Here is a 21,122-nt window from a genome sequence, read left to right as displayed (position 1 = left end):
TGCTGTCTTGTTTGGCTGTATTCATATAAGATGATGATGACGTTGACTCAGACCTGAGAGGCCAGTGTCAGGCATTTTCATACCTTACAAGGCGCAGTTCGAAAGGCTGTGTGGGGCACCACTCCTCGCACAGCCATTTCACGGTACTATTTTACGAGGCTGAGTTGCGAGCTTGACATCAACCCGGCACGAATGGAGAGTACGCACGGGAGCGGTCTGTCACTGGATCGAACTCGGGGACCTCCGTTCCCGAGTCTGGCACTGATCTCACTGCGCCACCAGCCGACCAATATGGTTAAATGACAATTGAATTGAAAACACTGCCCCTGGAGCCATTGTCACTATACTATGCACTAATAGATGAGGAATGAACAAATAAGAACAGAGAGAAAGTAACTTACAAGACAATCTGCCTTACCCAAGCCTGATGAGCCAAAGCCACTTGTAAGATTGGCACACTCCAAAAGAATGGTTGCTCCATTTGCATTTGAATTATCCTTATTGGCTCTTTCTAATGTATCCCTCTTGCTGATTGGTTGCTCCTCAACTCAGAGAAACTGCTTATGAACCTCTTGCATTTAAAACCTCAATTGCCTCCCAGATTAAAAAGTAGCTCTTTTTACACACAGTTGGTGTTGGTTGTTCAATCTTTCCAAACCTCTAATCTCCCACTAGGTTTAGCTACTTATATGATATTCCCTTTTATGCTGTCTTGAACTTCCCATGGCAGCCATGGTTGCCTCATCCTCCTTTTAGAGTATTTTTTCTTCTTTGGAATGCATCTATCCTGCGACTCCTAAATTCCTCCCAATAACTCCAATCATTGCTGTTCTGCCATTGTCCTTGCTATTGTTCCCTTCCAGTCAACTTTGGCCAGCTCCTCTCTCATGCTTCTGTAATTCCCATTACTCTACTAAAATACTGATACATTTGACTTTATCTTCTTCCTTTTAATTTGCAGGGTGAATTCTATATTATGATCTTTGTTTCCTCGGGTTCCTTTACTTTAAGCACCCTAATCAAATTAGGCTCATTACACAACATACAACCAGAATTGCCTTTCCCATAGTGGACTCAATCAGAAAAGCTATCTCATATTCATTCTACTGATTTTCCTTTCTACCTGCTTATTGAAATCCCCCATGACTATTGCAACATTGCCTTTTTTACATGCTATTTCTATCTCCCTTTGTAATTTTATCTCGCATCCTGGCTACTGTTTGGAAGCCTGTATATAACTTCCATCAAGGTGCCTTTGCTATTTAAATTTCTTAAGTCTACACCCAAGAATTCTACATCTTCCAATCCTATGTCCACCTTTCTAAGGATTTGGTTTCATTTTTACAAACAGAGCCACCACACCTCTGTCTACCTGCTTGTCCTTTTGAAACAATATGTGAACTTGGATGTTAAACAGCCAACTATGATCTTCTTTCAACCACAATTCTGTAATGGCCACTGAATATGCCAATTCCAATTCCAGTACAATTTTGGTCACTCTGTTATAGGAAAATCCTTGTCAAAAGGGAGAGGACTCATAAGAGATTTATGCAAGTGCTTCTTGGAGTAGTGGACCTGCATTATAAGCAGAGGTTGGCCATGCTGGATCTTTTATTTCCTGGAGCACAGGCTATTGAGGGATGAACTCATAGAAGTTTTTTTTAAATCATGAGGACTCTGGTCATTGACTTTTCTCCAGGACTGGGGAGACAAAACCAGAGAGCACAGATACAAGGTAACAGGGGCGAGATTTAAAAGAGACCTCAGAGATAACTTCTGTACACAGAGCATAATAATTATCAGGAATGAGCTGCCAGAGAAAGTGGTCAAAGTAAGATTTAAGAGACATTCGGATAAATACTTGGAAGGGCGTGGCTTGGAGGCTTATTGGTCAAATGTGAGCAATTGGTGAGTAGCAGGGAGGATGTTTGACTAGCATGGACCATTTGGGTCAAAGGCTCTTTTTCTGTGCTGTATTATTCTGGTTCTGTGACCAACACACAAATGTCATCCTTTAACCTAAAATGACCCTCCACCAATCTTTTATCTACAAACCCGCTGAACTTACCTCCTACATCCACGTTCAGGCATATTACAAACAACAATTGAGGAAAGGTTGGACAGACTAGGTTATTATCCACCAGAGTTTAGAAAAAAGATGACTTGATTGAAACATAAGATTCTGAGGCACCTTAAATGGCAAAAGTGGCAAGGGTGTTTCCACTTGCAGACGAATTTAGATCTCAAGGACAATGTTTAAAAGTAAGTGATTAGCCACTGGCTAATGGACAGATGAGGGTCATTTTTTCTTTCCAAATAGAAAGAGTAATTGGAATTCTCTTACTCAGATATGGAAGAAACTTTTTTTTTAAGGCAAAGTTAAGCAGATCAATGAAAGTTTCAACAGGATTCAATCAGAATCAGGTTTCTTCTCTGTCACACATCATGAAATTTGTTGTTTTGTGGCAGCAGTATAGTGAAATACACAAAAAAAACTATGTTACATTAGAAGTAAAAAGAATCATGCAAAGGAGAGCAAAATAGTGAGATAGTGTTCATAAGTTTATGAACCATTCAGAAATCTGATGGCGGAGGGGAAGAGCTGTTCCTAAAACATCGAGCGTACCATTTGGCCCATCAAGTCTATGCCGCGATTTGTATGTTCATCATCATCAGGCGCCGTGCCCAGTTTGAGCTTTGACCGCCATGACGCACACACTCCTGTTTCGGGTCAAGCGGATCAATTCATTGGTATTCATTTCCAGTTCTCTGGCTGCTGTCTCCATCATCATTTGTCTTTGTCTTCCTCTTGCTTTCTTCCCTTCAATCTTTCCCATAATTACCATACATTCTAACTCGTCTTTCCTAATCACATGTCCAATGAAATTACGTTGCCTTTTCATGACCTCATACATTATTTCTATTTTTGTGTTTGCTCTGATCATGACATCCTCATTAGATACTCGTTTCGTCCATGATATTCTTTGCATCCTCCTCAGAAAACACATCTCTGCTGCTTCAATTCGTTTCCTATGTTACTAGATATTGTCCAACATTCTGAGCCATATAACATAACTGGATAAACATAACATTTCAGTACTCTGAGACGGGTTGTCATGCCTAGTTTAGTATTGGTCAGTATACTCTTCATTCTCGTAAAGGTGTCTTTCGCCATCCCTATTTTGATGTCCATGTCACACCTGCTATCTGATGTCACCCAGCTTCCTAAGTAGCAAAAGTTCTGTAATTGTTTTATTCTCAGCTTGCAGATAGGATTCTCCTTCTTTTTGGATATCACCATACATTCTGTCTTTTTGCAATTGATTGATAAACCCATTTTTGCACTTTCTTCAACAACTATATCAATTAAGTTTTGTAGTTCTTCCTTCGTACTTGCAATTAACACAGTGTCATCTGCATATCTGAAATTATTGATGTTTTCACTGCCAACTTTGATTCCCAAGATGTCTCTTATTTTTTGTAATATTGTTTCACTGTACACATTAAATAACTCGGGAGAAAACACACCCTTGTCTAATGCCTCTGTTGATTTTCTTAAACTGACTCACTTCTCCATCTATTCTTACAGCAGCAGTTTGTTCCCAGTACAGATTTCTGATTAGTTTTGCCCAATGTCCTAAAACACTTTTTGCTACTTGAATTTTATGAGCATTAACTTGGGATGTTCCACGAGAATAAATCAGTGTTTTATTTCAATTCTGACATGTTCCAGCACCTATCCAACGAACTTTGCTAATTTCTATGATGTTAATCTTTAGTCTTCCCATTTCACTTATCACATTGTCCAATCTTCCTGCTTGATACAGGGTTCTTACATTCCAAGTGGCAATAATTTTCTTTTGTGCTACTTGAATTTTATGAGCAGTAGCTTGATGACGGTCGGGGATCCCCTGCTGCCCAGAATCAACCTTACCGTGCGATGCATCTTCAAAATTGTCTTGAAGATTCTCTTGACGCTGTTGTTGTGTGATACATTTTGTGAGTTTGACCATGGTTTTCTTAACAAATAGATTCTAGGAAACCTAGTATCTAGCAACGGTGGTTTGCTATTGCCTTCCGTTGGGGCGAACTAAAGAAATCGCCATTTCTCTTCCCAAATAACCATTGATATTTGAGGTCCTAGCTCATCCGCTTTCTCCGTCATAATTTCAGTTACTGAACCTGCCGGATCTGCCGTTGGCCTTCGCTCGTATTCTGAGCAGGAAGCCTTGCAGGTGCTGCCGTTCCGGGTCAGAGTGGCCCTGGGAGCAATGAATGACTAAGGAGTAACTCCATTTTCCCCAAAGCTCTGAAAGTCCCCAGTCAGAGCCTCATTTCTGGCTGCAGTTCGGAGTCATACCCAGGAATTATGTTCAGAAGTTCTTAATGAGGAAAAATTGATTCTCTCCTGCAAACATCAACTGAGTTGACTTGATTTGTGTTTATTAAAGTTGAGTAGATAGAATAGGGCTGAGCATGTTAAACAAAGCTCCAAACATGATAGCAAAACAACAATATAGTTGATCTGTCTTTATAAAACAGTTTTACCTGTTCGCCACAAGTAAAGCCATTGGAATAAGATTCAGGTTTATTATCACTGGCATATGTCATGAAATTTATTCTTCAATAAAAGTGAAATGTTTTTTTCCTTAATTCTGAAATTGCTGCTGAAGTAATTTGTAAATTTTACCATCAAAGAAATTCAGTAGCTGAGCTTTCAACATTCCAAGTCCTCCAAAACATTGGAATGACAAAGCTCTTGTAGCATTTTAATACTATTATACTCTAGAAATTTGTGATCAATTCTAATTTTTCAGAATCAATATAATATTTTGGGGTTTGTATAATTACACGATGATTTGTATCCTAATCCTTGCTCTTTTGATTGATGCTGCGAAGTGTATTTCATTCTGTTTAAAAAAATAATCTTTATATTTATCACATTGCAAATCTAATAATAGGTGTTTTTTTGTTTCTGGTAAAATATTCTAATTATGATTTGTAAATACAAGAGATTCAGCAGATGCTGGAAATCTAGAGCAACAAACACAAAATGCAGGAGGAACTCAGCAGGTCAGGCAGCATCTACGGAAATGAATAAAGCAGTCAACACACTGTCAGAGGGGTCCATAGCACAAAAAAGGTTAAGAACCCCTGAGCTCGAAGGTGGGTGGGAAAGGTAAAATACCAGATACAATTGACAAAGAGGTAAAGTGCTGCCTCACCTGGAAGGGCTTTTTGGGGCCCTGAATGGAGCTAAGGGAGGAGGTGTAATTATGATTTCCACTAGATTTACAAAAACAATAAATTTGAAGATTTACTCTTTGAATTAATCATCTTTTATCAGGAAAATTAATTTGTTTTCTCTTGACTTATGCTACGAAAAAACTCTTCTGTTTTTATTCAATTTAAATATAGGTCATCCCTGGATAACAAATAGGTAACACACACAAAAATTGCTGGTGGGTGCAGCAGGCCAGGCAGCATCTATAGGAAGAGATACAGTCGACGTTTCGGGCTGAGGCCCTTCGTCAGGACTAACTGAAAGAAGAGATAGTAAGAGATTTGGAAGTGGGAGGGGGAGGGGGAGATCTGAAATGATAGGAGAAGACGGGGGGAGGGATGGAGCTAAGAGCTGGAAAGTTGATTGGCAAAAGGGATACGAGGCTGGAGAAGGGAGAGGATCATGGGACGGGAGGCCTAGGGAGAAAGAAAGGGGCGGGGGAAACCAGAGGATGGGCAAGGAATTATAGCGAGAGGGCCAGAGGGAGAAAAAGAGAGGAAAAAAAGGGGGAAATAAATAAGGGATGGTGTATGAAGGGGAGGTAGGGCATTAACAGAAGTTAGAGAAGTCAATGTTCATGCCATCAGGTTGGAGGCTACCCAGACAGAATATAAGGTGTTGTTCCTCCAACCTGAGTGTGGCTTCATCTTGACAGTAGAGGAGGCCATGGATAGACATACCAGAATGGGAATGGGACGTGGAATTAAAATACGTGGCCACTGGGAGATCCTGCTTTCCCTGGCAGACAGAGTGTAGGTGTTCAGCGAAATGGTCTCCTAGCCTGCGTCGGGTCTCGCCAATGTATAGAAGGCTGCATCGGGAGCACCGGACACAGTATATCACCCCAGCTGACTCACAGGTGAAGTGTCGCCTCACCTGGAAGGACTGTCTGGGGCCCTGAATGGTGGTGAGGGAGGAAGTGTAAGGACATGTGTAGCACTTGTTCCACTCACAAGGATAGGTGCCGGGAGGGAGATAGGTGCTGGAAAGGGATGGGGGGAATGAATGGACAAGGGAGTTGCGTAGGGAGCGATCCCTGCGGAAATCAGAAAGAAGGGGGAAGGGAAAGACATGCTTAGTGGTGGGAGCCCGTTGGAGGTGGCGGAAGTTACGGAGAATAATATGTTGGACCCGGAGGCTGGTGGGGTGGTAGGTGAGGACAAGTGGAACCCTATTCCTGGTGGGGTGGCAGGAGGATGGGGTGAGAGCAGATGTGTGTGAAATGGGAAAGATGCGTTTGAGAGCAGAGTTGATGGTGGAGGAATGGAAGCCCCTTTCTTTAAAAAAAGAGGACATCTCCTTTGTCCTGGAATGAAAAGCCTCATCCTGAGAGCAGATGCGGCAGAGACGGAGGAATTGCGAGAAGGGGATGGCATTTTTGCAACAGACAGGGTGAGAAGAGGAATAGTCCAGATAGCTGTGAGAGTCCGTAGGCTTATAATAGACATCAGTAGATAAGCTGTCTCCAGAAATAGAGACAGAAAGTTCTAGAAAGGGGAGAGAGGTGTCGGAAGTGGACCAGGTAAACTTGAGGGCAGGGTGAAAGTTGGAGGCAAAGTTAATGAAGTCAACGAGCTCAGCATGCGTGCAGGAAGCAGCGCCAATGCAGTCGTCGATGTAGTGAAGGCAAAGTGGGGGACAGATACCAGTATAGGCTTGGAGCATGAATTGTTCCACAAAGCCAACAAAAAGGCAGGCATAGCTGGGACCCATACGGGTGCCCATGGCTACACGTTTAGTTTGGAGGAAGTGAGAGGAGCCAAAGGAGAAATTATTAAGAGTAAGGACTAATTCCGCTAGACGAAGCAGAGTGGTGGTAGAGAGGAACTGGTTAGGTCTGGAATCCAAAAAGAAGCGGAGAGCTTTGAGACCTTCCTGGTGGGGGATGGAGGAATATAGGGACTGGATATCCATGGTGAAAATAAAGCAGTTGGGGGCCAGGGAACTTAAAATCATTGAAAAAATTCAGAGTGTGAGAAGTGTCACGAACATAGGTGGGAAGGGATTGAACAAAGGGGGATAAAACAGTGTCGAGGTATGCAGAAATGAGTTTGGTGGGGCAGGAGCAAGCTGAGACAATGGGTCTACCTGGACAGGCAGGTTTGTGGATCTTGGGCAGGAGGTAGAAGGAGGAAGTGCGAGGTGTGGGAACTATAAGGTTGGTAGCAGTGGATGGGAGATCCCCTAAGCGGATAAAGTTGGTGATGGTGTGGAAGACAATGGCCTGGTGCTCCTTAGTAGGGTCATGATCGACGGGTAAATAAGAGGAGGTATCCGCGAGTTGTCACTGTGCCTTGGCAAGGTAGAGGTCAGTACGCCAGACTACAACAGCACCCCCCTTATCAGCAGGTTTTATAGTAAGGTTAGGATTAGTGTAGAGTGAGTGGAGACCAGTGCGTTCGGAAGGAGTGAGGTTGGAATGGGAACAAGGTGCCGTGAAGTGTTTTTACAAACAACATGAGTTTGTCCATAGTTTATAAATACATAAATGCCACTTGAAATAGTAATCATACCCCTACAATATTGCAAAAAACTTACATCGAACGCATGTAAGACCAATAAAAATATTGCTACAAGTTGAGAGGAAAACAGGTTCTGTCATTCACATTATTCTGAGTTTTGAATTTAACAATATTATGGGAGCTCGCTCATATGCACAGGTATAAGTCAAGCATTCTTAAACCGGGGATAGCCTGTAGATCTTTGAAGTTTAATTTCTACTATCCATTGCTACTTTAGCAATATCAAGTTATACCTTGGTAAGAGTTTTGAGGATTTTCTGCTTTTATTTCAGAATTCTGCAGTTTCTACTTTTGTGTGATCTAATTATCTCACTATGCCTGAGAAACATAAAAAGTTATTTCAGCATTGCCACTGTTAGGTAGGCAAATGTAGAAGCCAAAATGTTTGTGAATTGATTACAAAGACTGAGTAATTTATTTGTTACTAGCTGATAGTAGGTTAAAGTAAAACTGCTAAGCAGGACATTCGAAGATCTGCATGCTTTCAATTCAGCTGTAAACAAGATGAAATCTAGTTTAATGAATCACTTAAATTTTAGTTGGATCTTCAATTCTGGTTTTTTTGTTTGTTTTTCATAAATACTTTGTTGAATATCTTTAATGTGGCTCTATAGGAAGAGGGATTAACTGGAGAGCTTAGTTAATGGTGAGGATAATTTTTTAAAGAAAACTAAATTAGATAAAGATATGCACAAAATTAAAGGTTTCCAACTGCTTTGGCTGGATTGATATTTTGTTCGTGTGCTGAATGGTTCTATGCAGATTGACAAGGAAATTTTCTGACATTTAGGAGCTGTGTGATGGTACAAACAGTGATCACATTCTCAAGCAGGACTGCGCATGAGGAAGTGTTCCCTGATGTAACACAAATTAATCTGTTTCTATTTTTCTGTAGATTATGCCCATTATCGTGAAAATAATTGTTCATTTTGAATGAAGACAACTTTCTGACTGCTTATATTTTGTTTATGTTATAAATCCTGTTCCCTTTCTCCCTTTTATTACTTCTCAGAAGAAACTAGGTCTTCAAGTTGTATTGTTAATGGGCTTCTGTGTTTCTCCTGAATACCAGTCAATCTCAGCTACTACTGTTAATCAGTTCGATGCAATTGATACATAGAATTACAAATATTGAAATGATGCATTTATCTTTTCAGTTCCTTTTTGTGTTGAAATGCAATGCTGTTTGTTCTTGTTCTGACAGCTGTGTCAGATAACTATTAAGGAAGGATCCAAGTTCTTCTGCATCTGTTAAAGTGCATTTCCATAAGCAGAACTAGGGGCAGTAGGTACATAGAGATGCATTTTTCTTGCATCACTGAGCTGAGCCTGTTAAATTTAATTCTGGTCACAGTTTTGTAAAAATAATGAAGTGCTCCTGTAATTCACATATATATAGAGGACTTTGGGGTTTTCCTTAAGCCTACTCGCCAAGGCTTTCTCATGCTCCCTTCTAACTCTCTTTCTTCCTCTCTGGCTCATTCTAACTCTCTGGCTACCTTGTAACCCGCTGGAGCCGTGTCTGATCCATTACTTTGTCAACCATGGTTCCTTCACCCTACTATACTTTTCCAGCTTCGGTGGGACAACCCCTATCTAGAGCCCCATAAACTTCTTCCTGACAGTGGTTGGAATTGAAAGCCATTTGATGGTGCTGTAATACATTATGCTGACTGCTACACTACCATGCTGCCTGTGGAGGAAGCCAAAACTTGGGGTTCGAATACATTTCAATATTTATCAGTAAAGCATAGAAGGAATTTAGCTGAAACTTCTTAGGAATGTTGTATTAAAATATTCCTTAGTATTTCTCAGGAATATGATGAGTTGCATGATTGATCCCTAGGCTGCATTTCAGGAAATCTGATGATCTAACTATCCTCCTCCTACCTACATCGAACAGAACAAAGACCGTCATCCTCGACCTCGAGGGGTAGCCATGACGACGACAAAATCCAGTCAGAGGATAAAGAGCAGGGCTCCAGAGGTAAGGACAACAAAGAAATTGTTGCAGGAGGCAGAGGAGTCACTGCGGGATTACTTTGAATTGGTGGACTGACAAGTATGCACCAACAAATCTTCAGAATTTCCCCAACCAGAAACCCTAGATGAACCAAGAGATCCGCAACTGCTGAGGGTCCAATCAGTGGTGTTCAGGTCTGGTGATCAAGAAAAATACAAGAGTTCCAGGTGCAACTTCCAATAAACTGTCTCATGTGTGAACTGGCAATTCCAGACCAAACTTGAATCACAGGAGGATGCTTGATAGCTGCACTGGGCTGAATATTATCACCTCGTACAAAGTGAAACCAAGCGGCATATGTAACAACAGGGTTTTGGCCCAGATTACCTCAATGCCTTTTATGCTCACTTTCACCAACAAAACATGAAGGCACCTTCACAAGCTCCCATAGCGCCCCGATAACCCTGTGATTTCAGCCTTTGAGGCCGATATGAGAGCATTCTTCAGGAGAGTGAACCCATGGAAAGCGTCTGGCCCAGATGGGTATCTGGTCAAGTACTGAAGACCTGTGCTATTCAACTGGCTGGAGTGCTCACTAATAGCTTTAACCTCTCGCTTCGGCAATCTAAGGTACTGAACTATTTCATGCAGTCTTCAGTTATACCAGTACCCAAGAAGAAACAAGCAGCTTGTAGGATGGGAGAAGAGGCAGAATGAGCCTCTTGTTGGATTTAGAGTAGGCGAGAGGAGGGAAGCTGGAAGCCAGGAGCAGGTGGGCAGGTGATTTGGCCACCACTGCCGGCCCACCAACTGGAGAGTGTCGTGGTTAAGGGTTGAAACACTCTGTGAAGGTTGGGAACCACCTGATGACATCTGCTCCTGGCTGAAGGCTACGGTTACCTAAAAAGGTATCTGGAGAATGCACCCTAACAGGTGCATGTAACAAGAACAAGTGGTAACTTGCCTCAATGATGATTATTCAGCAGTACTTACATCCACTGTGGTGAAGAGCTTTGAGAGGTTATTGATGAAGCACATCATCTCCTGCCTGTGGAGTGACTTGGTTCCACTCCAGTTTTCCTACCGTCACAACAGGTCAACAGCAGTTGCCATGTCATTGGCTCTTCACTCAACTCTGGGCCATCTGGACAGTGAAGATGCATACATCAGACTACTGATCTGCATTTATCAATATCATCCCTTTGAAACTCATCAATAAGCTCTGAGACCTAGGCCTCAATACTTCCTTGTGCAACTGGTAGACCCATTGTTTCTGCTTGTTCCTGCCCCACTGAGCTTATATCTGCATACCTTGACTCAGTTTTATCCCCCCCTAATTCAGTCCCTTCCTATCTACGTCTATGACACTCCACATGCTCTTGATCTTTTCAATGATTTCAAGTTCCCTGGTCCCGATCATCTTATTTTTACTATGGATGTTCAATCCCTATACACCTCCATCCCCCACCAGGAAGGCCTCAAACCTCTAAGTTTCTTTCTTGATACCAGACCTAACCAGTTCCCCTCCATCACCACTCTCCTCTGTCTGGCAGAACTGGTTCTCACTTTTAATAATTTCTCCTTCAACTCCTCCCACTTCCTTCAAACAAAAGGTGTAGCTATGGGCACTCGAGGGGGTCCCAGCTGTGTCAACTACATGGAACAGTCTGTGTTCCACACCTAGACTGGTATCACTCCCCAACTTTTCCTATGCTACATTAATGACTGAATAGGTGTTGCTTCCCACACCCATGCCGAGGTCATCGACTTCATCAACTTTGCCTCTAACTTCCACCCTGCCCTCAAATTTACTTGGTCCATTTCGAACACCTCCCTCCCCTTTCTCGATCTCTCTGTCTCTATCTCTGGAAAAATCTTTTCTACTGATCCCTATTATAAACCCACTGACTCTCACAGCTACTTGGACAATACCTCTTCCCACCCTGTTACTTGTAAAAATGCCATCCCCCTTCTCAATTCCTCCATCTCTGCTACATCTGCTCTCAGGATGAGGCTTTTCATTCCAGAACTAAGGAGATATCATCCTCCTTCAAAGAAAAGGGCTTCCTTTCGTCCAACATTAACACTGCCCTCAACTGTACTTCTTCCATTTCACGCATGTCTCCCTTCACTCCTTGCTCCCACCACCCTACCAGGGATAGGATTTCTCTTGTTCTCATCTACCACCCCACCAGCCTCCACGTCTAGCACATAATTTTCCATAGCTTTCGCCATCTCCAACGGTATTCCACCACCAAGCCCATCTTTCCCTTCTCCCACTTTCTGTTTACCGCAGGGATCACTTCCTATGCAACTCCATTGTCCATTCGTCTTCACTGATCCCCCTCCTGGCACTTATCCTTGCGAGCAGAACACATGCTACACCTGCCCCTCCACCTCCACTTTCACCTTCATTACAATTCAGGGCCCCTAACAGCCCTTCCATGTCAGGCGACACTTCACCTGTGAGCCTTTTAAGGCCATCTACTGTATCCGGTGTTCCCGGTATGACCACCTGTATATCGGTGAGACCCGCTGTAGATTGGGAGACTGCTTCACCGAGCACCTATGTTCTGTCCTTTAGAAAAAATGGGATCCCCCAGTGGCCACCCATTTAAGTTCCACTTCCTATTCCCATTCCAACATGTTAGTCCACGGTCTCCTCTACTGTCGCAATGAGGTCACACTCGGGTTGGAGGAGCAATACATTATATTCCATCTGGGTAGCCTCTAACCTGATGGCATGAACATCGATTTGTCAAACTTTTGGTAATGCCCACCCCCAGCTTCACCATTCCCCATTCCCATTTCCATTTCCTTCTGTCACCCACCGCACCCTGGCCTTTAGCATTATCATGGAAAAGGGTAGAATCAGAGAGGACAGGAAAATTTTTAACTGGGGAAGGGCAAATTATGACGCTATGAGGCTATAAGGCTAGAACTTGAGGGTGTGAATTGGGATGATGTTTTTACAGGGAAATGTACTATGGACATGTGGTTGATGTTTAGAGATCTCGTGGAAGAAGGCATCATACATGAAGTTTAGGAAGCAAGGATCAGACGGGTCTATTGAGGAATATAGGGAAGCAAGAAAGGATCTTAAAAAAGGGCTCAGAAGAGCAAGAAGGGGGCATGAGAAGGCCTTGGCGAGTAGGGTAAAGGAAAACCCCAAGGCATTCTTCAATTATGTGAAGAACAAAAGGATGACAGGAGTGAAGGTAGGACCGATTAGAGATAAAGGTGGGAAGATGTGCCTGGAGGCTGTGGAAGTGAGCGAGATCCTCAATGAATACTTCTCTTCGGTATTCACCAATGAGAGGGAACATGATGATGATGAGTACAATATGAGTGACGTTGATGTTCTGGAGCATGTTGATATTAAGGGCGAGGAGGTGTTGGAGTTGTTAAAATACATTAGGATGGATAAGTCCCCGGGGCCTGACGGAATATTCCCCAGGCTACTCCACGAGGCGAGGGAAAAGATTGCTGAGCCTCTGGCCAGGATCTTTATGTCCTCGTTGTCCACAGGAATAGTACCGGAGGATTGGAGGGAGGCGAATGTTGTCCCCTTGTTCAAAAAAGGTAGTAGGGATAGTCCGGGTAATTATAGACCAGTGAGCCTTATGTCTGTGGTGGGAAAGCTGTTGGAAAAGATTCTTAGAGATAGGATCTCTGGGCATTTAGAGAATCATTGTCTGATCAGAGACAGTCAGCATGGCTTTGTGAAAGGCAGATCGTGTCTAACAAGCCTGATAGAATTCTTTGAAGAGGTGACCAGGCATATAGATGAGGGTAGTGCAGTGGATGTGATCTATATGGATTTTAGTAAGGCATTTGACAAGGTTCCACACATTAGGCTTATTCAGAAAGTGAGAAGGCATGGGATCCAGGGAAGTTTGGCCAAGTGGATTCAGAATTGGCTTGCCTGCAGAAGGCAGAGGATCGTGGTGAAGGGAGTACATTCAGATTGGAGGATTGTGACTAGTGATGTCCCATAAGGATCTGTTCTGGGACCTCTACTTTTTGTGATTTTTATTAATGACCTGGATGTGGTGGTAGAAGGGTGGGTTGCCAAGTTTACAGACGACACAAAGGTTGCTGATGTTGTAGATAGTGTAGAGGATTGTCGAAGATTGCAGAGAGGCATTGATAGGATGCAGGAGTGGGCTGAGAAGTGGCAGATGGAGTTCAACCCGCAGAAGTGTGAGGTGGTACACTTTGGAAGGACAAACTCCAAGGCAGAGTACAAAGTAAATGCAGGCTACTTGGTAGTGTGGAGAAGCAGAGGGATCTGGGGGTACATGTCCACAGATCCCTGAAAGTTGCCTCACAGGTAGATAGGGTAGTTAAGAAAGCTTATGGGGTGTTAGCTTTCATAAGTCGAGGGATAGAGTTTAAGAGTCGCGATGTAATGATGCAGCTCTATAAAACTCTGGTTAGGCCGCACTTGGAGTACTGTGTCCAATTCTGGTCGCCTCACTATAGGAAGGATGTGGAAGCATTGGAAAGGGTATAGAGGAGATTTACCAGGATGCTGCCTGGTTTAGAGAGTATGCATTATGATCAGAGATTAAGGGAGCTCTTTGGAGAGAAGGAGGATGAGAGAAGACATGATAGAGGTGTACAAGATAATAAGAGGAATAGATAGAGTGGATAGCCAGCGCCTCTTCCCCAGGGCACCACTGCTCAATACAAAAGGACATGGCTTTAAGGTAAGGCATGGGAAGTTCAAGGGGGATATTAGAGGAAGGTTTTTCACTCAGAGAGTGGTTGGTGCGTGGAATGCACTGCCTGAGTCAGTGGTGGAGGCAGATACACTCGTGAAGTTTAAGAGACTACTAGACAGGTATATGAAGGAATTTAAGGTGAGGGGGTTATATGGGAGGCAGGGTTTGAGGATTGGCACAACATTGTGGGCCGAAGGGCCTGTAATGTGCTGTACTATTCTATGTTCTATGTTTCATCTCCTTACCTGCCCATCACCTTCCTCTGGTTCTTCTCCCCCTTTTCTTTCTTCCATGTCCTTCTGTCCTCTCCTATCAGATTCCCCCTTCTCTAGCCCTGTATCTCTTCCTATCAGCTTCCCAGCATTTTACTTCACTCCTCTCCCCTCCACCCCCTACCCACCCAGTTTCACCTATCACCTTGTGTTACTTCCCCTCAACCCCTTTCTTACTCTGACCCCTCATCTTTTCTCCAACCTGATGAAGGGTCTGGGCCCGAAATGTCAACTGTACTCTTTTCCATATGTGCTGCCTGTCTTGCTGAGTTTCTTCAGCATTTTGTGTGTGTTGCTTGGATTCTCGATTTTCTCACTTGTAGATCAAAGTCAGCAACATAATCTCATTAACAATCACCGTCAGCAGAGGTGTACCACAAGGTTGTGGGCTTAGTCCCCTGCTCTGCTTGCTTTATACTTATGATTGTGAGGCGAAGAACAGCTCCATTGCCATATTTAAGTTTGCTGATGACACCACTGCATGGGGCAAATCAAAGGCCAACCCAGCATACCGGAGGGAGATAGAGAATTTGGCTGAATGGTGACATGACAACAACCTCTTACTCAATGTCAGTAAAACCACGCAGCTGATTACTGAATACAGGTGGAGGAAAGCAGACGTCCATGAACCAGTTCTCATTAGGGGATCAGGGGAGGAGGAGGTCATCAAATGCAAATTCCTCGGCATTAACATTTCAGAGGACCTGTCCTGCGACTGGCATTTAAGTGCCATTACAAAGAGGGCACAACAGCGCCTCTACTTCCTTCGAAGTTTGTGCAGATTCAGCATGCCATCTATAACTTCGACAAAGTTCTCTAGAGGGTTTGTGGAGAGTATACTGACTGGTTGCATCATGGCCTGGTATGGGAACATCAATGCCCTTGAACAGAAGAACATATAAGAAGCAGTGGATATAGCCCAGTTCATCACAGGTAAAGCCCTCTCCGTCACTGAGCACATTTACAAGAACCTTTGTCACAGGAAAGCAGCATCCATCATCAAGAACCCTCTCCATCCAGGCCATGCTCTCTTCTCGCTGCTGCCATCAGGAAGAAGGTACTGGAGCCTCAGGACTCATACCACAAGGTTCAGGAACAGTTATTATCCCTCAATCATCGGGCTCTTGAACTGGGGGGATAACTTCACTCAACCTAGCATTGAATTAATTCTACAACCTATGAACTCACTTTTAAGGACTCTAGAACTCATGTTCTCACTATTATTTATTTATTTATTGTTTCTTTTTTGTATTTGTACAGTTTGTTGTCTTTTATACGTTGGTTTTTCACTGATTCTGTCATGTTTCTTTGTGTTTACTATGAATGCCTACAAGAAAATGAATCTCAGTGTAGTATATGGTGATGTCTATGTACTTTGATAATTAATTTACTTTGAACTTTGAACTAGAATGTGGAAGTGGCTAATACAAAGAGTGGGCAATGCAATGTTCATATATTTGAAAGGTATGTTTTATGTTTGTGTATGTGAAGGGGAAGCTAGATAAATATATCAAACAACTGTAGGTAGAAAGTTTGGCACAACATCAATGGGCAAAGAGCTTCTATTGTGCTGTAATCTTCTCTGTTCTGACCGAAGAATTTGCTTACAGGAAGTAGTGTTGGTGAATATTCATGTGGAGTGTTAAATCCAGCACAGGAAAGATATTTTCTGTTACTCAAACAGTACTTCCTGAAACACAGCCATGGGAACCATTTTTCTGGCCAGGAGCATGACTGATTATAACACAATGGAGATAATGTTTCTACTTCCTCTGCATGTGGACTGTTCATTAATTTTAGCAGAAATAGAATTTGCCAACAGGTAGCTGATTCACAATGGCAGTGTTTCTCTCAGGTGTGGAAAGGTAAATTTAATACCTCTCTGTTCCTCAAAAAGGATGCAATCTTGGATGATTAATTCCAAGTTCTTATACAGAACAGTTTGTTAGATAAAACTAGGAATGTTTAGTGTTACGTACCCCGTAACTGGGTTGCCAAACCAGCAGAAATGGACCACTTAGTTGGAGTCTGGATTACTGGAACTAAGAAAGTTTTATTAAAGAAATAAGTAACACAGTACTCTAATCGTAAGGATATAAATGCAACAGGTTAGCAATGATAAAACACACATGTACACAGAACTAGGATAATAGGAATCAATCAAGCTCTATCGCAGTCTAGGGGTAAAATGATCAGTCTCAAGTGACGCAGAGTTCAGTTCAGCTGAGTACAGTTCGCAGTAATCGCTGTTGTGCCGTTGGAGAGAGAGAGAGAGCGAATATGCAAATTCTGATTCAAACAGACCTTTGATGTTCCTCGCAGTTAGCTTTTGGGCGAGCCCTTTTAATGTCTTCTGAGGTCACTGACTGTGACCCCTCCATTCCGGATACGACCGTTCTTCCGCGGTGAACCCGGCACCCAGGCAAGGGTGGACACACACACCAGGTTCCCACCGATCGTACCCTTTTCACTCTGTGCGTCTATGGTGGGTCCCGCGACCAGACCTCCAAACTCTCACTAACTTGTGGGGGCACACCGCACTTCTAGGGTCTCGTTATCTCGTAATCTCGTGGTGTCTGTTGTGCCTTAGTGAACCTGTTCCTTTTATCCCCCTGCTGGGGTATCACCAGTCCATCAAACTTCAAACAGTTCAGGTTCAAAGCAACCAGTCTGTCAATACTCGGAACTGTGTCTCTTTTCGTTAATCTCTCTCGTCTCTCATTAACATTTTGAACGCTTCTCCCTTTGTCTCTCTTATCTCTCTCATCAGCATCAATCTTCTGATAACTTGGTTTTTCGTCACGTTAAACATCACGGAATATTAGATTACTTCATTAACAGGAAATTATTAATTGAAAGTACACATGGACTAAGATGTTAACTGTCCTGTGCTATCACCAGTGGGATCATCAGTTGATCTGCCACCTGTCTTCAGGAGTTTCAGCTTGTGATCAAGACTCCCTGGAGGTGGTGGGCCAGCAGTGCTAAAGCACCATCTCCCACTGGTGACCTTAAAAACTTGGCATCTGCCTCTATCAGAGTTGTTGGTCGCTTCCATCCAACAGATAGTCTGCTTTTCAGGTTTCTATGTAACTACTGAAGGGTTTGCAAAAGATGTATACACTAAATGTAGTGAATAATAGTTGCAACTTGCAATTCAGTAAATTGACCCAATCACCTTTCTACTGATGACTTTTCTTGCAGGCTGAGCTAATAGGGATAATTTTAGATTACATTCGCAGACATCCATTTTCCAGACATGATATTCAGCAGGAAAAATGTAATGCTAGATGCAACTTAGAAATATGTTCTCTGTATGTGTTGTTAAAACATGGTGTACAAAAAGGATCATAACCAATGAACAAGGAAGTACAGTACTTTTGATATAATGAGATGCTGAATCACTTTACTTGGGTGATTGCATCGTTACTTTATAATGGTCCCTTCTTTCTCTAGGTAGTCGCTATTCTGGTAAACATATTTGGTGGCATCATGCGCTGTGATATAATTGCTAAAGGTATTATTCTAGCTGTGGAAGACTTGGATTTGAAGATCCCTATAGTTGTGAGATTGCAAGGTGAGCATGATAGTTTCCAATAGCTGAAAGAGGTACTTGACTTTGGAATATCTGCTTTATACTTTTAATTTATTGTCAATAACATTGCTACACAGGTTGACATTTCCATTGGTAAATCAGTAAATTGACATAATTAGAATTATGAGTTCTATAGTACAGAAACAGACCCTTTGGTTCACAATGTTCATGCCAACCCTTTTTGCCCATCTATCCTGATCCCATTGGCCCACATTAGGACTATATTCATTTATGACTTGTTTCTTTAAGTGTCTGTCTAAATTACTCTGAAACGTACTGATTGTATCTGGCTCTAGCACCTTCTCTGACAGTTAAATTCAAAATATCAACCCTCTATGTAAATAAAAAAACTTACCCTTCTAATCACTTTGAAAACTCATTCCTCTCACTTTAAACTTCTCCTCTCTTGTTTTGACACCACTAATCATGAGGAAGCAAGATACTGATGATTAACCCTCTCTGCGTATTATAATTTTATATAAGTCCATTGTGTCACTCCCTCAGTTTCCATTGCAGGGAAGACAAACCCAGGCTATCTACTTTTCCCCATAACTGAAGTCCTCCAATCCAGGCAACATCCTGGTGAAACTCCTCTGCATGGTGTTGAGCACAATTGCACTTTTCCTATAGTGTTTTGAGCAGAACTGCACACAATACTTAAAATGCAATCTAACCAACATTTTTGTGAGATTGCAACATAACATCCAACATCTGTATTCTTTGCCTTGCCCTATAAAGACAATCATGCCATTTTCCTTCTTCACTCTGATCATCTGTGTACCCATTTTCAAGGAACTATGGACTTGGACCCCAAGATCTCCCTGTTCATCAACACTCCATAGTGCCTCACTATTACTGTAAATGCCCCCTCTCTATTTAACTTCCAAAAATGCATCACCTTGCGCTGTTATTCCTCTGTCAACTTCCCTGGTTTAAAACATAGATAGTACAGGCCCCTTGGCCCACAATGTTGTGCTGAACTAAATTAGTAATCAAATGTCCAACTAAACTAATCCCTTCTGCAGATTTATGTGCCCACATAAGAACCTCTTGAAAAACCTCTAGTATATTTGTCTCCACCACCACTCCAGGCAGTTTACCCATTGTAACCTAGGACAACATTTTTCCCTGTCCACTGCACCACTAATTTTGGTGTTTTCTGCAAATGATAATCATTTTAATCTGAATTATTAATATAAATGACAAACAACAGGACCCAGGACTGATTGGGAGTTCTCCTAATCCAGCATCTTTGAATTTTGCTTCATGAGTCGGAAAGTTGTGACTTCTGACCATTTTGAGATAATGCTGCATTGTTAGAAGCAGCTGAGATATTAAACAAAAGCCCAGTCTATATCTTAATGCTGATGAAAGAGTTCCTACGGTACTCTTGAGGAAGAGTACACAAGGGCATTAAAACATTGCTCAGTCTAATCCCACCTTCCGATGGCGTAGTTCTACAGATTACAGTTCTTCAGCTATACATCCAGATACTGCTTAAATGGGATAGGGGGTTCTACCTTCCACAGCCTTTCAGGAAGCAACTTCTAGAACCTTGCTGCCCTTGGAGTTGAAACTGTTTCCTTCTTTCTTTTCAATTCATTCTATTTCTTTAAACCCATGTCGTTTCTTCTGAATGAGTAGGGGTTTCCTGTTTAGTACATAGAACAGTACAGCACAGGCTCAGTCCCTTTGGTCAAAAATGTTGTGCCAACTAATTGAGCTAATGGCTCCTAAGTAAACTAACCCCTTCCACCTGCACATGGTACAGATCCCTGCATATTCATATGTCTGACTAAGAGCCTCTTAAATGAAACAAAAAATGCTGGTGAACGCAGCAGGCCAGGCAGCATCTACAGGAAGAGGCCAAGGGTCTTGGCCCGAAACGTTGACTATACCTCTTCCTATAGATGCTGCCTGGCCTGCTGCATTCACCAGCACTTTTTGTGTGTGTTACTTGAATTTCCAGCATCTGCAGATTTCCTCGTGTTTGAGCCTCTTAAATGCGTCTCTTGTATCTGCGTCCACCGCTACCCTGACAGTGCCTTCCATGTGCCCACCACTCTCTGTGTAAAGAAATTGCCCCCATATCTCTTTTGAACTTGCCCACCCCAAACCCCTCAACTTAAATGCATGCTCTCTAGTATTGAACATGTGAACCTAGGAAAAATACTAAGTATCTCATAATTTTATATGCTTCTCTCAGATTTACACTTGGCCTCCATCTCCAGAGAGCACAACTCTCGTATGTCCTGCCTCTGAAAGCACATGCTCTGTAATCCTGGTAAACCTATTTGCACCCTCTCCAAACTTATTCCATTATTGTATTCATAGTTAATACGAGGGGGCAAGTTTTAAGGTGATTGGGGTAAAGTATAGAGGGGATGTCAGAGGTAGTTTTTACACAGAGTGGTGGGTCCGTGGAACATCCGTCCGGGGTTGTGGTATAGGTTCTATGTTCTAACTTTCCTTTAAAGAGCTGATGAGAATTAAATGCAATGCTGCAGTTGCAACCTAACAAGTGTTTTTTAAAAAAACTGCAATATGACTTCCTGATTCTTGATCTCAGTCCCTCAACTAATAAAGGTAAGCATGCCTTTCATTTTATACAACTTCTTTACCACTTTCAAGGAACTATACACTTGGACCCCAAATCCCTCTGTATATTAATACTGTTAAGGACATGCCATTGTCAGTGCACTGTCCATTTACATTTGATCTCCCAAAGTGCAAAACCTCACACTTGGTTGGATTTAGAA

The 21,122-nt window shown here is 42.5% G+C and overlaps 1 protein-coding gene across 5 annotated transcripts in view; it reads left to right on the top strand.

Moving 5' to 3' along the window:
* The window catches only part of LOC134348228 (succinate--CoA ligase [ADP-forming] subunit beta, mitochondrial-like), a 191,129-nt gene that overhangs the window by 157,771 nt on the left and 12,236 nt on the right, over window positions 1-21,122 (top strand). For 3 of the 5 annotated variants that reach the window (XM_063051291.1, XM_063051290.1, XM_063051289.1), the window contains one exon: window positions 18,225-18,345. The exons of the other annotated variants lie outside the window; for them this stretch is intronic. In XM_063051291.1, coding sequence (XP_062907361.1) covers window positions 18,225-18,345 — 121 coding nt within the window. The remainder of the gene's footprint in view (window positions 1-18,224; window positions 18,346-21,122) is intronic. 5 annotated transcript variants of the gene reach the window in all.

This window comes from Mobula hypostoma, chromosome 6, assembly GCF_963921235.1.
Source record: "Mobula hypostoma chromosome 6, sMobHyp1.1, whole genome shotgun sequence".
Classification (NCBI taxonomy): domain Eukaryota; kingdom Metazoa; phylum Chordata; class Chondrichthyes; order Myliobatiformes; family Myliobatidae; genus Mobula; species Mobula hypostoma.
This window is presented reverse-complemented; position numbering and strand designations above follow the sequence as displayed.